The 21661-nt window shown below is 46.6% G+C and overlaps 1 protein-coding gene across 1 annotated transcript; it reads left to right on the top strand.

Annotated features, from left to right (window-relative positions):
- Positions 1-6256: 6256 nt before the first annotated feature.
- LOC149343353 (carbohydrate sulfotransferase 11-like) lies at positions 6257-17897 on the top strand. Its single transcript, XM_089542371.1, has 4 exons — positions 6257-6862; positions 12316-12537; positions 15039-15274; positions 16530-17897. Exons 1-4 carry the CDS (start codon positions 6614-6616, stop codon positions 16975-16977), a joined length of 1155 nt encoding a protein of 384 aa, XP_089398497.1. The 5' UTR covers positions 6257-6613; the 3' UTR covers positions 16978-17897.
- Positions 17898-21661: the final 3764 nt, after the last annotated feature.

Genomic DNA, 21661 nt, shown 5'->3' with positions numbered 1-21661 from the left:
TTTCCCTTTAGGCTGTGAATCCGAGTAAGTGCTGCATCAGAACACTTGCCATATCGATGTCGGTACAACCAATGCACCCTTGGTTCTCGAGAACGTAACTTCTCACGCCTTCTCGAGAGGTTGACGTTCTTGTAAGCTGCACTAGAGGCTAGCCTTGCGTAATACTTCCCGCAACAGCTCCACCGTAGTGAGAGTGGGAAATAATCAAGATCGACCATTTATGGCGCAATTCTGTGTCTTATAGCAGTCCTCTGCACCCAGTAGGGTCTCCAGCTTCCACATCCACCGTTCGAAGACCAGTTCAACGCTATGAAGGCAGTTTAGACTACACCGGAAAGCCTCCCTTCCATGAAGGGCAGGGGTACCACATGGCCCTTTCCGTGCAGCCTGGAAAAAGACAATAGTCGGTGCACAATGTGGCAGACGGAGAGAATTAAGGTTCCCATTTCACAATTTAGTGAAGTCGTGCTGGTGTAGGACATCAGGGAGGTTCCATACAAGAAAAGGAACGCCGACCTGAGCCACGGTGCAGAACTGCATCGCCAACGCCACCTAGCTGGCGCTTTTGCTGGCTGCAGCAAGCTGAAAAATAAAAAATAACGAAAGCAGCAAAGAGTGAGGGAAATAATGAGAGGAGAAAAGAAAGAAAGAAAGGAAGAAGGAAAGAAAGAACGGGAGAAAGAAAGGAAGGAAGGAAGAAAGGAAGGAAGGAAGGAAGGAAGGAAGGAAGGAAGGAAGGAAGGAAGGAAGGAAGGAAGGAAGGAAGGAAGGAAGGAAGGAAGGAAGGAAGGAAGGAAGAAGAGAAAGCGATCAAAAGGAACAAAGAAAGAACTAGAAAGGAAGGAAGACGGAGCGGAAGCAAGGGAGGACGCAACCAATGGCAAAATGAAAAACCTATGGCTAGTAGCTGCTGAGCCTCTCTTTGGTGCCCACGCTCTATACCTCGTAATGAACACTTTGAGCACAATTCTGGTGCGGAACGCTGTCATGGCAGAAAAATTCTGTCGAAAAAAAAAATAAAAAGCAATCAAGCCAGACCGACAACCATCCACCTCCATGTAACAAAAGGGCTTTGAGCTTGCGAAAGCCTGAGAAGCCTCGGCTTTAAACATACGTTGCGTGCATCTAAACTGCCTTCTCAGGCTTGCCAAAAAAAAAAAAAGTACAGGTGCAGCTAATTCAAACCCTGAGACAGCCTAAGGCTTTCAGAAAACACTCACCCATCAACTAAGCAAACATGAGAACCCTTTAATCCGGCGCACACCTTTCGCACAGTATTCCTTCCCCTCAATTACCTGCTTAATTTCCCAACGCGCCTCATCAATATCGCAGTCCTCGCGTGTCCCTTCTTTTCCTGGTACATAGGCGATCGTATATCCCTTTCAATTTCCTTCCTTGACCTCAGCGGTATTTTTTTTTCTCTCTTCCCGCCCATAACGATACCCCGATGTCTTGCTACCGACAGCTGTCCATTTACTATGTTTTTTTCTCTTTCATCTTCCTCGTCTGATGTCGCGCCATGGGCGGACCTTATACGGCAAGGTCGATCAATTCACTTCCTCCATCATCAGGCGAAGCGGCAGCAGCCACGACTCGCAAGCATCAGCAGCGACGTCTGCTCTGTAGTGGCGGCGCCGACATACACGCTTGGCCAGTGTGCCGCGTTCGGTTTGTAAACGACGGCTGCCCGCCTATCCGTATGGGCAACGGAGGGCGTCTCAACGCCGCTTGCGCAAGATGGCGGGCGGCGAATCGCCTGCCAATGAACTGTGGAGACACTCCGGGCAGCCGCTTACGACAGCCGCGACACAAAAGCATTACGGGCACACGAAGCTATAATATAGGCGAGGCATAAAAATGACTGCCGCAAATAACTCGATGGACCCAGATCAGCGTCGGCCAGATTTTTATGGTCGCGGTTCGCTGCCATTGGAATGATGCGTGCGTCGGCATGTACGCTCAAGAGAAGGACGTGGGCACTATTAACTGCCGTTCACTGTAGATTCGCTGAATGCGTCAGCATGACGTCTTTAACGTCGCTAAGACCACGCTAAGCTAAATACCTACTTGGCATACTAGCGATGGTGTTGTGGGTCTGCTCGAAAAACCCTGTTCTGAGCCAGGGATCAGTTGTTTCTAGGCTTGTGCGATGCTGGCCAACTATAGTTTAACTGCGATAAAATTTAGTCCTCAAGGGAAGAACTGTGTTTCTGTTCCGGAGAGTAAGTGGGGTTTAAAGTCCCGAAACCACAAGCGGGTCTTGAAGGACGCCGTAGTGTAGGGCTCGGAATCAACTTCGACCTCTTGGGATTCTTCGACGCATACTGACATCGAACTTCATAAGGGAGATTTTACATTTCGCCTCCACTGAGATGCAGCTACCGTTATCACAACCTATTTATTTTTAAAAGAGAGTATATTCTTCCTTAAGCATTTCTTCTGACTACATTTATAAACAGTCGAACTGGTTGTCGCTATTACCACAGCAAGATCTAGTAAAAGGTGGAAGGCAGCTCCGCTCAGCTGTTAAGAGACACGAGATTGCGAACGTCCGCAATCATTTGTCCACTTTGACGCCGTACAAGATGCGGCTCAGCAGTGTATTTCGCGAAGCTCTTGTAACATCGGCACATTTGAGTGAACGCGGCTTAGGCACGCCACCCTTTGCTTCCCCACCCCCGTTCTATTTTATTCGCACTCTTGCGTTCACCTACGTTCGAGCTAGCTGTGCAAGAGTTAATTCCCCCCAACCACCCCTCCCTGTCTTAACCTATTTCATGGTCAGGAGCCAAATGCAGTGGCAATCCTCCGCCCCAATGCAGCTACCATTTTGTTCACGTAGTCCTAGAAACACGCGCCATTCCCACGGCCTCTTGTCCAAAAGCTTTTTCTTACTCTAGGGAAAAAAGACAGAGGGGACTTAGTGGACAACGGCCTCTTGCGAACTGTCTGAGTTGAATTTCGCACCGCGTACAAGCAGAATTACAGAAAAGACTGGACATGCGCTGACCGTTTACGTGCCAGACCTATTTTACGCCTTCGGGCGCCACAATTATCGCTCTCAGTTTGTCGCCAAGGGAGGGGTGAGAGTCTGGACACCTCTCTTTCTTCCTTTCCTTCTTTCTTTCTTCCTTCCTTCCTTCCTTCCTTCCTCCTTTCTTCCTTCCTTTCTTTCTTTTTTCTCACTTTCTTCGTTTCTTTCTTTCTTGCTTTCCTTCCTTCCTTCTTTCTTTCTTTCCTTCTTTCTTCCTTTCTTTCTTTCTTTCTTTCTTTCTTTCTTTCTTTCTTCCTTCCTTCGTCCTTTCTTCCGTCCTTTCTTTCTTTTTTCTCACTTTCTTCTTTCTTTCTTTCTTTCTTGCTTTCCTTCCTTCCTTCTTTCTTTCTTACTTTCTCTCTTTCTTCCTTCCTTCCTCCTTTCTTCCTTCCTTTCTTTCTTTTTTCTTTCTGTTTATTTTTAGCGCTTTATACCGCGAAAATGTCGCGAGTATTAAACATAATCAACAAATTTTGGCAAAAGCCTTTTTGAATGGGAACGCAGGCATGAACACGATTTTCATATATTGTACGATTTCACTATAACGGTCAATATAGCCGCAGATCTCCCTGCGACAGGCTTGCATTTTTTTGCTATTGACGTTGTTGCTATAGATAAAGACATTCTTCATTTTCATTTGTTTTCTATGGCAGTCTTAACTGCCCCATGCGAGCGATGGAAAAAGTTTAAAAGAGAGAATTTGCTACACATAGGAAGAATGTACCACTCCCTTCAATAATTACATAAGAGCACTTTACAATTTTCCAATAATCAAATTTTTGCTCCAAGAACGTTGGGCATGATTATGCCCTACATGGAATTATGAAAGAAATACATGAAACTGAGAGCTAACATGTAGCGGTTTCCTGTTCAGCATTGCTTATCTATAATTCGTGAAACGGCATCGACCTGTATATTATGATGTACTCAACGTATCGTGGCAGTTCATGACAAAGAATTAATCACACCTGCTCATTGCACCTACGTGAGCGGAAGCTCAAAAGAGGGAGGGATCTGGTTTTTGTACATTATTTGTTTCATTTCTCCCCTGCAGTAAGTTATGAAATGAAATGGGAGACAATAGAGATTTTAGTATCCATATCAGCTTCATGAAAAACTTCGTAACGAATCTTTTGCGAAGAACAAGTCAGTACGGCGGAGAACACTGAACGGGAATATTTTCTTCGAGGAGGGTACCGGTGAGAAAAAAACGTTTACCCAACGTATTTAATTACAATTAAGAAAGAAAATTTGCGAGAACCATGTACATTGTCTGACTTGCACTAGCCCGGTAATAAATAGTCTTACGTGAGACATAGCTATATATTTCAAAATGCATCTGTCCAAAACTTCAGTATGCGACCAAAGTGCTGACATATCTAAATCCAATTTATTTTAAGCACCCGCTTATACGTGCCAACTCGCACAATAAGTAAATAACTAGTAAACTGTATAAAACTTTTTTTACAATGAAGTCCAGTCATACACAGTGCAATGAGCACTTTTATTGTTTGTTGTCCAGTGCAAAAATGCGCACGTATATTCAGAGTTTTTCACATTGCATAGTTGGTCTTTTAGTTGTGCTGTATTCTTTGGAAGTGATTTGTGCTCTACATTAGCCTTTGTACAGTGATGCTTTCCATTCAAGAAACTATTTGTTTTGCTCAATGATCCTCGAGAGAAGAAATACGTTTTGAAACTGTCACTAAAAGCCGAATGAGAGAGCATTTTGTAAGGCTTTGAAACTACCGACATATAGCACCTGCGCTTTACCGTGGTATTTGAGGAACTGCTTTCATGCCATCCTCTGATTTTGTCCATATACCTTGTATTATATATCATTTGAGGCAGTTTTAGATGTCGATATCGATGTTCCCAAAATCCACGATTATGTTGTTTTGCAGTTTCGGAAGAGCTAACTGTGGATTTGGAGAGTTTTAAATTTTTGTGTCCAGGTGCACTCTTATGATAATAATTTATAATAGTACCAAATGTATCATTATTTTGTTCGATAGTTCTGATCAGATGAGTAAACATACGTTATTACGCTATATTGTGACAACTGCTGTTCTGTATGGGCTCCCAGGCACTTTGCAAGCTTTTAGAAAATATCTTTTCCGTCTGTGAACCCTCAACCTCGCGTTGAAAGTAAAAACAAGACTTCACATGAGCAATGAAAGGATGAAAGAACCCTTGTCAGGCATTGAACATCAATGCCCGGCTCTGTTTTCTAAGACCTAGTTCTTTCTGAAAGAACGTTTGAAATAAAGTGCAGAACGACCTTGTCTCTGTAAAGTATAATGAAAGGTAAGAAAAATCTGCAGTGCTTCTCACCTGGACGAACCAGTTTCCTGGGTACAGGTCGAAGCAATGTAGAAGGGAACATGCGAGCCCATGGTAATGTGTGTGTGTGTGTGCGTGTGTGTGTGTGTGTGGGGGGGGGGGGGGGGGGGGGGGTCTGTGGATGTTCTAAGCATTAAATGGGCACAATAAAACAGGCACGTAGTAATTTTCCAGAATTACTTCGACGGGAAAGGCAACATGAGTAAGAGGATGTTTTCTCGCCAACGTAAAAGCTTGGGCGAGTTGGGGGATCTTCATTCTAAAAACAGTGCAAACAAGACAAGGCCATGAAAGCATGCAGTTGAGTACTGTTCCAGAATGACCACGGCTAGCTGGGTTCCTCATCGTGCTTGGGTATCTTGGCTTTGGTCTTGAAATCTTTGAAATACACCGAAATAAGACCTCCGCGGGCCGAAGTATAACCCATGAACTCACGCTGATTAACAGAACAATATAGCTGCAGCCGCGGAGCCATTGCGGATGTGAAATGATGGCACAACTTTTCCGCGCATAGAACAAGTGAACAGCAGAATTTTCTTTATGTTCTCAGTATGCTACCTACGCGCAGTGACGAATTATTGCTGAATAATAATATATTTATGCGATGAACTACGGGTTGCGTGTGCGGCAAACAAAATATAGAAGCAAGTCTTAAGATAGCATGGAGCGCCTGTGGCCGATGCTCGCAAGTATCCCGCCGTTTTCCATCGTCACTAGGGGCATCCGCATGCTCTAGAATCGTTGGAATAACGCAGTCACAACATAAACAGCCGCGTGCCTGTTACGGAAACCTGATGCCACCAAAAGCCCAAGTCCAAGAGTACGCGTGGACGTAACGCCGAAGAACGCGAAAGTGAGCCTCTGGTTGCATGCCCAGAAGTCGGGCATTGGTTGCGGGCCTCGCAGAACGCCACCGAATATTCGAAACAAGCGGCTCTTCTCGAAGCCGTTCCGTACGTCCGTTTCTTCTTCCGTACTCTGCCCCGCTGCTCCGATCGGCGATAATGGCGTGATAACGCAGAAGCGTTGATTTCTACGAGGCGCTTTAGCGGCGACCAGTGACAGTGCGGGGTTGTAACACCCGGCCGCTTCGCCTGCTTAGCTGTAAATGCAATAAAACAAAGCCTCCCGATAAGAAGGCACAGACGAAACGTTCCTGCCTTTCCTTTTCGGTTCGTCGATGGGCTTCCCGTTGGCATCTTTCGTTTTGCGGCGAAATTTTGCGGATTCCGGACTATGAGCGAAAAGCAAGCGCACGCGAGCAAAGAAATGGCGCGTCTTGCGCAGCTCCAAGTTCATCTAGGAACAGCTGGCATCGTGAGAGCCCTGCCGTTTCGCGTCGCGACGCCCAGTCCCAGAACTCTGGTGTGTCTCCTCTTGGCTGGTGTGTTGGTGACGTTGATGCTAGCTCTCAGCACACCGGTGTTCCAAACGACCACTCTGAACATCGCATCCGCGTGGAACTGCCCAGACCCTGGTCCGAAGGTAAGTGCAGCTCTAAGCCTCCGCGCATTTTTCGACTGTCTGGTTCGAACGTGGCTCACCTTGGTGACGAGATGGTGGCGGGAGCAACATGGGGCTGGGGGTATGACTTCGACGGCGACGTTGAGGGTTTTGCTGACATCTCCAAATGTTGCACATTGCAAATAAGAACTTAAGCGTTCAGGATAGTTAGGGCCGGCGACGTACAAAGCCGGTGATTCTGGACATAGTCTTTGTACACGTGCTCTGCTTCGTGCGCTGTCACAGGTATCACGCTTATTAGCGTTAAAACTGTTGGTAGTTGAGGCGAGTTGCAAAACATTTAAGGGCATCGCCTCGAGAATCGACGCGACATCCACAGGCGCTCATTCTGAAGGGCCAGATATTTTATTGTCAAGAACTGGGTTATTTATCACCTATCAATCTTTGAAGTTTTACACCTCGAAGCAGCACTGACGTCTATGAAGCACACCGTAGTGGAGGGCTCCGTATGGGTTTGGTTTACGGAGTTTAGTGCTCTTAAGCGAGTCAGGCTATGAGGGATGCCGTAGTGGAGGGCTGGGGATAATTTGGGGACACGACCCTTTATCGTCTATCACCTCTAGCATTTCGCCTCTATCGAAATGTGACTGCCGCTGTCGGGATCGAACCCGTGTCTTTCGAGTCAGCAGCCGAACATCATAACCACTGAGCCATTACGGCGGCGGCTTTGTATTATATTTTACCGCCTCAGCGTCGTTTACATGTGAACTTAAATCTGAGTGCACGAGTCCTTGCCTTTCCCTTTACGGCAATACGGCCGCCGAGGCAGGTAATTGTACCAACGACTTCCTGTTGAGCGCAAAAACGCCTTAGCCATTGTGGCGGGCCCATAACATGCGTATTTGAGGCTAACAGGCTGACCAATGTTTCGTTTGGAGACGTTAGGAACAAAATCTGGTGCTGATACACTCGTCACATATACGATTCGTCACATTCCATTCCATTCACGCACGGCGTGAACCACTCCTGATCGCAGTGACTCGCAGGCGGTCGAGTTCGTGACGAAGGGTGGAAAATTTGAGGACACTTCCGACAAAATCCAATTCTGATCTGAATGGTTGATTGAGTTTTACGTGTTAAAGAAACACAGTCAGCTGTGAATTGCACTTTGGTGGTTGTCTCCCGATCAATTTTGACGAAGAATAAGGGTTTAACGCGCACCGTAATCTCTGTGTATGGGTGTTCTTGCAATTCGCTTCTCTGGAAATCCGGGCTGAGATTAACACACGAACTTCCAGTTCGCGCCTAGCAGCAGGACGCTAAAGCCCTTGATCCATGACAACAGGCGGGGGCCTAATTGTTGTCTTGGTGCCGACGCCAAAGCCTGGCCGCCAGCCACCTACGCCACTCGTCAAGATGTCTGGGTCACAGAGTTTCTGAAGTTATCACTAAGGCCATCACCAGCGCCAGTAAGACCCGGATTTGGGCGTTTCTGCGCCGTAAAAAGCACCTAAGCAGCCCAATATAAAGCCATAGGCAGGAATTCAATTCAATTCGTTTATTTCACCATATACATGGTAGGAACTCTTGGGCAAAAAGCTGCTCGAGGCAGCTTGACTGGGCCCAAGAGACCACAACAAGGCAGGCCAGCGTGGCGATACAAACACCAAGGGAGAAAAAAAAACAAATATATTGAATCGAAGCTGACGTGTTCATACATGAGGACACGCAATACAAATCAAGTAGGTAGACAAGCAGTTAGTATTGCAATAGTGCAGTCAGTCATCAATGAGCGTATTACATTAGATGTTCAGTGTACATTCTAGATGCAGGAGAGACAACATTTGAAAGTTCAATATTATACCAATTTCAATACGAAGTCAGACATTTTCTAATGTGGCAAATAAAGGAAAACATACTGCATGTATAAGTGGAAATAATAAAAAAAGAAAAGAATAACCGGAGTCATCCATCAGGGATATAATGCCTCTTCATTAATGCTTTTGAATCACCGTATTCCTTTCAAAGCAACAGCTGCGTAATCCACGTACAGCGGAACTACGGCGTCTTTGATGGCGTCGTCCGCGCATCCAACATTGATGGATGGTTTAGTTTTTGTATAAGGCGGGCGTGCGGTGTGACAACCATAGCGAGTAATGGCGTGACAAGCATAGCGAACCATGACCGTGCGTGACCATGCGTCACGCTTTCACTATCTTGTGTTAAACATGTGAAATTCGAGACTAAACTGAAATGTTTTTGCAATACACTGTTCTTAATACCTTTAAGTGCTTAATGATACGAAGTATTCGCCGTCGTCTAATTTTCGAACCATGAGACGTACCTTCGAACTTATCGGGTGCCTATCTCCTGTCTCAGCATTTGCTACACACCATCCCGCTTTATATTTTTGCCGTGGCTCTGTTTTGCCCTATACAGCCATCAGCATCCCCTTTGTGCTCTTACCGGCTTTGTTCAAGGGGCACTGTCAATGTTTTTTTCATGAGTCTGATCGCTGCACCTTTGCATTATAATTGTAGGTACGGGTAGCTATGACAGCTTGGCACAACTCAGGCGTGCTGTTCGAAACCTGGCCTTGCTTTTGAAACCATTTTGCGCACGTTGTACCTTCGCGGCCAAATGCAGTTAGATGACAATGTCATCGGACCACCCGCCGCCGCGGTGGCTCAGTGGCTATGGTACTCGGCTGCTGGCCCGAAAGACGCGGGTTCGATCCCGGCCGCGGCGGTTGAATTTCTTTGGAGGAGAAATTCGAGGCCCGTGTACTGTGCGATGTCAGTGCACGTTAAAGAACCCCAGGTGGTCGAAATTTCCGGAGCCCTCCACTACGGCGTCTCTCATAGCCTCTGTCGCTTTGGGACGTTAAACCCCATAAACCATAAACCAAACCATCATCGGACCACCCATGTTGAACATGTCTTGGTGTAAGGGTTTGGACCGGCGCATAGCAGCGCCGCCGACGTAACTACCCTGCATAAAGTGCCGTGCAGAACTATCTGAGTAGAAATGAGTTTTTCTCGCAGCCACAGCTAGCCATTAAATGGCGAGAGACGCATTGATGTGCTTCGTCTGTAGATTCGACATTCGATGCGTCCTAACACACTGAACGCGCCACCGCGGGGGCTCAGCGGTTATGGTGCTCGGCTGCTGACCCAAAAAACGCGGGTTCGATCCCGGCCGCGGCGGCTGGAATTTCTTTGGAGGAGAAATTCTAGAGGCCCGTGTACTGTGCGATGTCAGTGCACGTTAAAGAACCCCAGGTGGTCTAAATTTCCGGAGCCCTCCACTACGGCGTCTCTCATAGCCTTAGTCGCTTTGGGACGTTAAACCCCGTAAACCAAACCAAACCTAACACACTGAACGTCCGGGACCATCATCTATCTTCCAAAAACGAAGCTTCGCTCTCTCTCTTTCTTTTTCTTTATTTACAGTGAGAGCTCTTCGTATATCGAATTTCAACATCCTAGTCTTGTCGTCGTCCGCAGTTAGGAGACTAAGGTTTTTTTGTTGTTGCCTCAAAAACGATGGCATAAAAGGGGAGAAGACGACGAAGGAGGCAGCGCCTGACTAGTGGAGGGCTGGGGAAAATAGTGCAGGCGGGAGCAATGAGAAGGAACATTTTTTTTGCACTCAGGTGCGAATTATCTGGCTGTTTCTCCGCTAAACTCGAGAATGACTTTTGCATATTGTACACTAAGAGGAAAACTATTTAGAAAACAGAAACAAACGGCGCTTGTCACGCATAACAATGAAGTAATTAATAAATAGATGCTCAAACGTTGTTCCTTCTTATATTGCTCACGACTTTACGTGTAATCACAAAGGAAAAAAAAAAGGCGCCTTGCGCGCCGTCCTGCGGCTGCGTGTGCATTTAATTCGCATGTTTGCCTCTTCTGCAGAGGCATGCAGCTATTGGCAGGATTGCCTGCCTGCCGACTGCGTTGCGTTGCGTTCCCTCTCTCAGATGCGATGTGAAAACCGGCGGCAACAGACCATGGCACCACGCAAACTTTGCCAAGGCGATACAGCGGGAAGACCATGCGGTGCATGCAGCCGAAATTGCAGCAAGGCGGCTCCATAGTCAAGACCTATGACTGCGTGCCACATAAGGAGGATCAAGGATGTGTCGGAGACAAGAGAACGCCGAACGAGCCACGAAGGTGTCATGCAAACGATCCTTGAACTTTAGTTACAGAAGGAAGAACAGCGCAGAAGCATAGGAAGTAGAAAGAACACGATGGCACAACGCGCTGACCATCATCACTTTTTATTCCGCCAGAAACGAAATATATCGCTGGAAAAACATGTCAACAGCAAGAACACAAAGATTACAAATAGCTTCGATACAGAAGGTGCAATCATTGCAGGTGCTTCGCACAAGTCGAACAGTTAGATAACTTATTTCCTTTTCAAACAGTCTAACAGATGGCTTGCTGACGCAACTCTGGACTCTCCGCTGAATGATAAAGAGATTAGAAGATTTTCCTGGCTTCCTTCATTCTTTATTTCTTTAGGACGCGCGTGCTATCCAGGAGAGAGATGCAGTTTTTTGAAGGACATTCCTTGCAATACATGGCTAGATGCTGCCCGTGCCTGTATTTTGCAATCTGGCGTGCTCGCCTAGTCGATTATTCAGACAGCAACCCGTCTGCACGACATACCGTTTTCCCCCACGATAGTGGAACATCGTACCGCACCGCGCCGACAGTCAGCGTAGCGATTTTGATGGTTTGTGTCACATGGGCCTTGTAGAGGTTTGTCATTGTTGAAGCGCCGGCACAAGGCACTGAGCTTGTTCGGTGCACAAAAGTTACTCTAATGTCAGCGCGAACCTCACATTTCTAGATTCAATGTGACAGTTTGTGAACGTATCGTATGGTAGCTGTCTTAGACGGTTGGGGATCAAGTCGCTCGGCCGTCCTCAGATTCCACACTTGTTTCACGAGGGACTATGCAACAGCCAAGGGCACAAAGCTAGGGAAACCTGCCCACAGTGGCACATCGTGCACCACACCGCGCTGACAGTCAGTAAACGATTTTGATGGTTTGTTTATTAGTCGCATGTTAGTTGCAGTTGCCTTGTGCGTGATCTTCTGTGCCTTCGCAACGATCTCGGGTCGTTAACGTTGACTTGCCACTCTGCGGTGCAAGGAGCATTTCCGACTACATTAGCTCCCGCTGCATTTCGCACTGCGTCTCCGTAACCCATTCACCTTCTCATTCTCGGTGCACTTCGCCTGCATTCTTTGAACACGCGCCAGCTATGATGTGATCCAATGGTTCTGTCTGTAGAGCATCGGTCCTGGAAGGAAGATGCTGAAGGCACAGTCCGTTTATATTGGACAAGACTCAGCGGGAACCTGGCCGATGTGTGACTGACGCTGCCGTTGGGAATTCCGGATTGGAAAAAAAAGAATTATTTTCTTTCCCAATTTCTCTGCTGCGCTTCGCAGGTTCGTACAGATGATTATGCAGCTGCAGACGACGTGCTGTCCAGGCGTGTCAGGATCCGACGAGTGTGTCAGCGCTACGCGAGGTCTGAGGAACTACAGAAGCCCACCCCTGGCTGGGGCTCACATCAGCCGCCCGGAAAGAAAACGCTGCATTGCATCCCCGAGCTGTGTCCTATATTTATCGACAACAAGCGATCGCTGGCCTTCTGCATCATAGCGAAGGTCAGCATTGGTGGAGACAGACTGCGAAAGGTCACGATTAATAAGCAGCAGACCATAAATGGCCAGTCCTCACTGCATGCTTCCTGGTTTAGTTTTATAGCGGCCCCTCTACCGGATAGAAGCGACAATAGCTGTGGCTCAGACCAGTGGCGTAGCCAGAAATTTTTTTCGGGTGGGAGGGGGGGGGAGTCTCATGTTGAAGCTGGCCTCCTCATAGAATTTGTGGAGGGATCAAACGAAAAAAAAAAATAACTGTGTTGCCACTGACAATGCCATTGTGTATTAGATAACGCTACGCACTGTCTAGACAAGTGAAATATGCATTTTTTTAAAAATAAAAGAATGTATTCGTATGTCTTGAAAACCGTGGCAGACATAACTGATACCAATTCTTCCACGTTTTTGCGTATTTAATAAATACCACACGAAGTCTAGAACTATACTCGTATCAATCCGAAACCAGCAAAGCAGTGCAAGTCGCAGATATGAAAAACGTAAAGGCCATGAAATGAGCAAGTAGAGGACAAATATTTTAAGGAATCATTGTAGTTTAAGAACCTTTACTTTTTTGCACATATGCAACGGCCAGGGAAAAATCTCAATGACGCTGTCCTTCATTCCAGTGCACTGCGCAGCGGCAGCTGTCACCGGTCTTGTATTGTGAGTAATTGCACCGAAATTTTAGTCGCAACAGCGAGCACATGCATAAACGAGGAGTTCTGCAAAATATACATTCGCCGCCGCGGTGGCTCAGCGGTTATGGTGCTCGGCTGCTGACCCGAAAGACGCGGGTTCGATCCCGGCCGCGGCGGCTGGAATTTCTTTGGAGGAGAAATTCTAGAGGCCCGTGTACTGTGCGATGTCAGTGCACGTTAAAGAACCCCAGGTGGTCGAAATTTCCGGAGCCCTCCACTACGGCGTCTCTCATAGCCTTAGTTGCTTTGGGACGTTAAACCCCATAAACCAAACCAAACCAAAATATACATTCGAAGTGCGAAGATAAAATGGAGTATTAGAAATGCGAAGATACAACTTGATAAAGGACAAAAAAGTGTCACTGGAAACAAAGTCACTGTATGTATACGAGGGGGTACCCAAAAGAAGCCGGGCTTAATTTTGTTTGAACTTATTTGTTCACATTTTAAGCACAGACCTTCAATCTCCTTCAAAGTATTCCCCACTTCCAATGATACGCTTTACGAATCTTTCATTCCATTTTTCAAAACATTGTTTAAATTCATCTTTTGTGATGCTTGACAGTGCCTAAGTCGTTTTTTTCTTCACCTCAGCAACAGCATCGAAACGCTTTCCTTTCACCTATTTTTTCCTTCTAGGAAACAAACAAAGTAGCACGGGGCAAGGTCGGGAGAGTATGAGGGTTGAGGAATAGGGGTCATACCATTTTTGGTCAACAATTGTCGTAGAGACAGGGCTGTGTGAGCAGGGGCATTGCCATGATGGAAAAACCAGTCACCCGACCGCCACAAATCTGGCCGCTTCCATCGCACACTGTTGCCCAATCTTTTCAAAACATCCAAGTAGAAAGCCTGGCTAACTGTCTGACCCTGCGGAACAAATTCTCAATGGACGACTCCTCTCACGTCGAAAAAACAAATCAGCATTGTTTTGAGGTTTGGTTTCACCTGACGAGCTTTCTTGAGGCGAGGTGAATTTGAAGTTTTCCATTGGCGTGATTGTTGCTTTGATTCAGGATTAGATTCAGGAACACTTGAGTTGTCCCCATAGCATCGTCCTTGTACGTCTTTCTTAATATTTCAAGAGTTTGCATTAAACTTTTTCCCAGCAAAAATCAGAATTTCACCGGTGCACACTGTTCATGAAAATCAGCCATCGCAAAAACGACATTCACACAAAACAGTCGTCACTCGAAAACTCTGCCTAAACTAGTCGACCTCCTTCAACGACGGCACTCGGCTTACTGACTCTGGAATGTTCGTTCTATGCGCTCCTAGTGGAAAAACGCGGTACCACAGAAGCTTTGCCGACCAAAAAATTTAGTCCGGTTTCTTTTGGGTACCCCCTCGTACACAAAACCTCGCAACAAGATGTTTGAATACTCTTATGCCTCCATTCAATCTACGTATATAAGCAAACGTCCTCCTATATAATGAAATAAGCATCTTGCGCAATCACAGATAGTCAACTTTACTTACAGAAAGACAGACGATATGGGCAAAACAAAACTATGATAGCAGCAGTCGCGATATGTACTTTGGGCCGTGCTGCGGTCGGTCACAGTTCGAAAAAATTTCGGGGGGGGGGGGCTGAAACCCCATAAGCACCCCCCCTGGCTACGCCCCTGGCTCACACCCCTGATATGAGATTGCCCACTCTCAAGGCTACTTGGATGCATGTCAACTCTAAAAATGCATGAATCTTCTCTGGTAACACAGCTAGTCTAACTTATTCCGCGAATGTAAATACCTGGACAGGGTCCCCTACAGCGGCGTCACTGTGACCTCTGCGCTTGCATCACTCAGGTGGCCTCGACCAGTCTGAAAGCATTCTTCAAGGACCTGCTGGGCATTCGCGTGCGGTTCAACGAGAGCGACCGCAGAAGCTGGGACGATCTGCACCGGGCCTTCCACAATCAGACGCACAGGCTTGGCCCGCGAACGCTGTTCGGCCACGACAAAGGCAGGGGATACACTAAGGCTCTGTTCGTGAGGCACCCCTTCGAGAGGCTCGTCTCCGCCTACGTCGACAAGGCACTCAGGTACGTTTTGTTGCTGCGCAGGGGCGGCTGAAAGTGACAGCTGACTTCGAGACTGCTGTGCCATACCATGATGCGTATGCTGTAATAAAATGGTAAAGGCTAGTAGAATGAACACGATGGAAGAAGCCACACAACTTTTTTTTTTTTTATGGATAGCCAGAATACCACAAAAAAACAAAGACCACAGGAGCAGAAACGTAATAGTCAACTGTGGTTACAGATGCATTGTGTTGTGTAGATCTTTATGATGCTTTTCTGCTTAAATTGGTAGGTATACGCTAGAAGTAATGGTATGGAACCTTGTCACCTTGACTGTTAAAGACAATGGATGCGCCATTATGGCAACGGGTGGTCAAGGAAACGCAACAACTGGTCTCTGACGCACCAGTCCTAGTCGCCGTCTTTAACGAGCCGCCAGTAACAGGTTGATCTCAGTCATCAGTCCGCTGAATGCCACGGACGCTGACTGACGTTGTGTGTCCAGTAAACTTATTGTGTTGTGTTGATGTCTCTGTCGCGAGGGTCTTGAATTTACTTTAATGGACAACGCAACCTTGAACATTGAATTATGATAAGTTCTAAGTTATGTTTGTTAGAGACAGCCTGTAGACAGTGTGTATGCATGCACATAAACTGAGTCGCGCGAATACACCTAGACTGTAATTTTTTCCATTAATGCTTTATCCCACTTAAAGTCTCTTGGCTAGAGCCACACTAATTGTTCACCCCTTTGTAATGATAGTGCGTTATCAAGTCGCATAAGTGCTGGCGTTTTGCCGCAACTACCAAGGTTATGTTCGAGATTCGAGAGAGCTGGAACAGCAGGAATTAGAATTTATAGGGACACCCTAGGATCTCAAAAACTCGCAGAACGAAGAGCAGTCATTGCGAAGAGCATAAACTTTCACCGATGTATAATATAAAAACACCGACATCCTACCCTGCGTTGGAAAAGGGACGGAAAGACTGTAGGAAGGGAAACGGCAGGAAATTAAAGAAAAGAAAATCATGTTGAATATAAAATTCACGGTCACTGATTGTTTCAGTGGCTCATTTATGTTGGGACAAATAAAGAATAGAGTATTTCAACGACGCGAGTGTCTCGAAAACAAGAAAATATTCATACCTTGACGTCGCTGCCCATGATACGGTATGGTACCAAAATGCTAGTCAGTGTTAGTGGCGCTTCGATAGGTGCCTCTGTATTAAACTTGTAGGCATACGACCCAAGCGTTTAACGTTTTGCACCTTGCAGACCACGAAGCGAGGTTACATGGTTCTACAAAGCCTTCTGGGAGAAAATACCGGGAGTCCAGGCCCAGAACAGGAGCCCGACCTTTCCGGAGTTCGTTGACCTCCTGCTTGGCACACCTGTGCGAAACTGGGACGAGCACTGGTCTCCGTACTACTCGCGTTGCCAGCCCTGCCTGCTGGACTATGACTTCGTCGGAAAAGTAGAGAGCGCGGCCAGTGACTTTCCTCTGTTCTTCTCCAAGATCGGCGTCGACGGAGGCAACTTCAGCCGCCTCCACGTGAGTCGCGGAGCCGGCATCCGAACCTCTTTGTCGTCGACCAACGGCTCCAACCTTACCTCGATGGATTACTTTGGACAGCTCTCGTTCAACCAGACAATGGGCTTGTATTCGCGCTACTTCTACGACTTCGAGCTCTTCGGCTACGAATTTAGGGATTACTTGGGGTGAAAAAAGTTTACTGCAGGCATGACAGCCTGCCCCCAGAAAAGCACGGGGTGCACGCTTGATACCTTGTCATCAAGCACTTGAGCATGCTTGAGCATTGACAACGACCTTTTAACGAATGTCCTACTGAGAAAAGAATTTTGGGAAAAGGGAGGTTATGAAAGGACGATAAAAAAAAGGATGTAGTTTTAGAGTCAGCAGGAGCAGGACTCGAACAGTCGGAATACTGTACGGAAACTCGCCATCACAGTGCGATGAACGAGCTGTGACGGTACGGGATGGCTAACGCAGGGTTAGTCATGGTTTTACTATTCAGACAAGAACACTACATGGTGTGCTGCAGGATTACATGCTCATAAATACTCGCTCCAAACCTTGCATGGCGCTCCACAGGATTATTTGCATCACGTCTAAATGGGACGAGGCGAGATCAACCGCATTGCTTTCCGTTTTCGAAGCCTCAAAGACGGAGGTAATTCAGCTGGCAGGTTTGTGCTTGTTGCATGTTGACTGCGAAGTGTTATTTGTCCAGCTGTGGTGAAATATTCCCGCTGTGGTGGACATGGGCATAAATTAGATATGCCGGCACCCCGTACAATCGACAGCCAAACGGGAAGGCTGCTCAAAAGTGTACCGTGCATATTTTAAATGCTTTCGATACTTGCTCGACGATGGGTACCTCCGGGTGCGTAGATGTCTTATGTAATTGGACTGCCGTGAGTTGGCATTGCTGTAAGTCAGAGTGAAAAGTCACAGCATATGTAACATGCTTACGAGAATAAAGAAGTGATGACTTACACAAAAGACTACTTCATGTATAGGTTCCTCCGGATGTGTATATGTCTTACTTAATTGGACTGTCCTGAGTTGCCATTGCTGTACGTCACAGTGAAAAGTCAGACCATATGTAACGTGCTTACGAGAATAAAAAAAGTCAAGACTTTCTCAAAACATTTATTCATGTATAGGTTAATTCCACCGGGTGCGTAGATGTCTTATTTAATTGGACTGTCCTGCTTGTCAAAACGTGTTAGCCAAAACAATCACACAAGCACTCATCGATGTTTAAGCATTTCTATAGCGGCGCGTACCGCAGAAATCTATCGTTGAAAAGCTTGAAAGCGGCCTCATCTTGCCGAATTTGTCACTCTGAGGCAGGTTGTCGTAATCCCTAGCATGCAGATTCGTGAATACTGCTTCAAAGCGGTTACGCCACATACAATTCACAACGAGCTCATTGTGCCTAACTTCAGAAAGTGCCCAAAGCATTCGTCGCCATGGTACTGGCACGTAACCCCTGACAAGAAGCACTTCCAAGAAGCGCTTAATTTCTTCAGTTCAGCTCTGAATTTTTTGATCCGCATAACGGCTAGTCTCCAGCACGAGAAGAGCAATAATCTCTTCATCAAAAAACCTTCCTCAAATGATTCTGGTTGACAGACAAAGATTTCGACCGGGTATAAGAATAGGATCTTGACAGTGAAAGCGCTCAAAAGGACAAGGACGACAGAAAAGGAAAGACGTGCAAAGCGCTTGTTTTTGTATGTCTTTCCTTTTCTGTCGTCCTTGTCCTTTTGAGCGCTTTCACTGTCAAGATGGAAAACCAACTCGCCCACTCAATTCCATTATTTAAGAATAGGAACAGCCTGTCTGAAGAAATTTGGTCTTCAACTCACTCCGTTTCGAGTGGCCGGTTCATTACAGATCATTTTTGCTCGATGCACCGTCGTCCTCATAAGGGACATCATCCAGGTTGACAATTTCAACACGGAGAACGCTCCCAGGCAAGTGAACCATGTCGGTGTCACTATCATCGTCAATTTCAGTCTGCGAATTCGGCTGAAAAATTTTCCGGACGTAGTATCGCTATAGTCAGCAGTACGTCGGCGCCCGCGGCGATACTAAGAGATTGTTGAGCCTCTGGGGTAGCTGCGTCGGATAAAAGTCCGTATATGCGATTCCGCTCGTAAAAAAAAAGCAAAGATCCAGATAAGTGCGATAAAATATTTTAAGTTCGAGTTTTAAGTCATACAGCGGGAAAAAATGCTATGTGAGGTCAGTATCTCCGCAAGCATGCAGCATCGTTGCACCTTATTTGTCCACTGTCCTATATACAGGGTGTTTCACCTAAGACTTTATACAAATTTTTAAAGTTTGCTTCCTGAGTAAGAAGAGCGTTTTTTTCGTCATAGCATTGTCAGTGTTGAATGTATCCGGATACAGCTAAAATGTGCTAAGTACCAGGCTGGTTAACTAATACCGAAAAGTTAACGTTTTAACTATTACTGCTGGGCTCATTAATTATTGAGACGAGTGTAGCCCACCGCAAATAGTATCCACATCAATTTTTAGAATTTCAAAAATGCGGTTACCCTCGGTGCTGTGGCCCCAGAAATTTTGGCTATTTCGACGGGTTCCGTACATTGTATAGGTTGGTTTGCCTGCAAGCTTCTCGAAAGCATATGTATTTTGGCGCGATGTAGCCAAAATTTGTTGGGCCACAGCTCCCAGGGTAACCGCGTTTTCGAAACTCTAAAAACTGATGTGGATATTACTTAACGGTGGACTACATGGCTCTTAGCAATTAGGGATCTTAGAAGCAATATTTAATAAGTTAACTATTCAGTATCAGTCAAGCGGACTGCTAGTTAGGACGTCTTACCTGTATTCTGATGTACTGCACCGCTGACAATGCTGCGGCAAAAAAAAAGCGCTCTTTTAGCTTTAAAAAATTGGCAGTGGTTTAGCTCTGGTCAAACCTGGAGGATTGCGAAAGCAACGAGGAGAGAGAGAGAGAGGGAGAGGCTATGGAGAGCGCGCGGCAGCGGCGGCGGCCCCGGCACGCTGGCTTATGCACCGCTACTGCGAATACGCAACTCGCGAGCGCGGCGGCGGCACCTCTGAGTCACCCGCGCTATGGTGGCTAGAAGGGGTAGGTGACGCCAGCGGGAGGCGGCCGCCGCTCCTCCGTTTCAAGCCTGGCGTAGGTGGCGCTGTTGGCCGTAATGCGATGCTCGGTACGCGCCGCTAGCCATGGGCCTGCCGTGCGTGTAACGCATGGGCCTTTCAGAGATGTTGTTGCAAGTAATGGTTTCGCTCATTAAACTCTATTCAAGCGTGTCTGCTGCTGAATGCAATTTTAACCATTAAAATTAATTGGTTGCCGCTTCGCTACGTAGAATCCCGGCGCGGCTACAAACCTTTATTCGCGAACAGTTTCAGTTTCAGGAATACGAGCCGTCAGCTTACTCCTAAAAAAAATATGAAGGGTTCCAACAAGCAAAGCATAGCAAAAATTTATTGCACATCAAAGAAAAAAAGTATTCCACATAAAAAAAATTGAGGGTAATTCAAAATAAAAGATACGTTTACACGTGCTTTTGTGTAATTAGAGAAAAACATTAAACATTGGGCACCGACCGTGCATTGCTCGGCACAAGGAAATGGGAAGGCAATGATATTACTTTCCATTGAATTAAAAAATTAATACATTCGATCTTGAAGTTAAAATATGCAATTAGAGCACCCGCCTAAGTTTTAGCATTTTCATTTTTTCCTGCTTTGCATTTCGCTTGCAGTTCTGGGCCTTGACATAGAAGTGGAGCCTAGTGAGAACATAAAACTTGATAATTTTGTTTGTGAGGGACGTACAGTGGTCAGGGCATCCAACAAGGGTCAGCTTTCTTAACTGCAGGAAAGAAACCAAATCCATGATGCTGTCACTGTTGACTTCTCTTACGCTAAAGCAGTGAGTAAAAGTGTTCTCAAGAGAGGTCACGAGTGCATTGAGCTTGGCTGATGGGTAGAGCAGGCCTCCTCGGTCAACAGCAGCAGTGAGGCATGCTGAAGCTGGAGCTAATTCGTTCTCCCCTTGTAGGAGCTGCTGGCTGCACTCAGCACATTTGGTGCTTGCGATGCTCTTTCTTGCCACATAGCCAGCCATGTAATGTATCAGTCTGGAATCACTGGCTTGCACCACCAAGGCAGCATGCTGGGTGCCGTGGCCGCATTCACTTAGCACTTCATGTGCCTCGGCAAGGTTTCCGACGTCTAGAAGCTCATCCAGTCTCCTTTGAGGGGCCATGTCATTTCCGTTTTCAGCTCCCAGCAGGCTCCTTAGCAGTCCTGAAGACACATTGCTTCCTAACGGTGATTTAGCCAAATTCTGAAAGCTTAAAGCGTTAACCGAGATCAGAAATTGGGAGGGAGTTGGATGGTCATTGCATCCGGACATTTGCCGTATGACTCCAAACAATCTCTCCAAAGGGTCCTGACACAAACGGGATGTCATCACATAGCGGAAGTTCAACTTCGTCGTCACGTAGCAGAGCAGGTGCAGGGTACTTGTCAAAGTAACACGAAGTCCCTCCGCTGTACTGCGACTGAGGAAGCCTTCGGAACCAGCAGCTGTTTCCCATGTGTCCAAGTAAGCCAAAAAACTTTCAATGCACTTCTCGTGGGTCCCTCCAGGCCTGAGTGCACCTAAGCTGCACCTGGATGTCATGGCCTCAATCAGCCTTCTCATTTTTTCCACGAAGCTGACTGTCGCAGCCGTGCTGCCATGCCTTTCTTCAATCTTTTCATTATACAAGAAAAGGCCTCTGAGTGTTTCATCACTAAAAAGCCTGAATGCATAATTAACCCTCATTTTTTCGAAACCGTTCGGCCGCACGACCGATTTATTAAT

The sequence above is a fragment of the Amblyomma mixtum genome, chromosome 5 (assembly GCF_055824585.1).
Source record: "Amblyomma mixtum isolate Tamu chromosome 5, ASM5582458v1, whole genome shotgun sequence".
In the NCBI taxonomy this organism is placed as follows: domain Eukaryota; kingdom Metazoa; phylum Arthropoda; class Arachnida; order Ixodida; family Ixodidae; genus Amblyomma; species Amblyomma mixtum.
This window is presented reverse-complemented; position numbering and strand designations above follow the sequence as displayed.

Bases quoted from the DNA above. Each gene is read 5' to 3' on its own strand.
- LOC149343353 (XM_089542371.1), top strand. From the start codon at position 6,614: ATGAGCGAAAAGCAAGCGCACGCGAGCAAAGAAATGGCGCGTCTTGCG. The intron at 6,863-12,315 runs GTAAGTGCAGCT...TGCGCTTCGCAG, and splicing joins GCCCAGACCCTGGTCCGAAG to GTTCGTACAGATGATTATGC. The intron at 15,275-16,529 runs GTACGTTTTGTT...TGCACCTTGCAG, and splicing joins TACGTCGACAAGGCACTCAG to ACCACGAAGCGAGGTTACAT.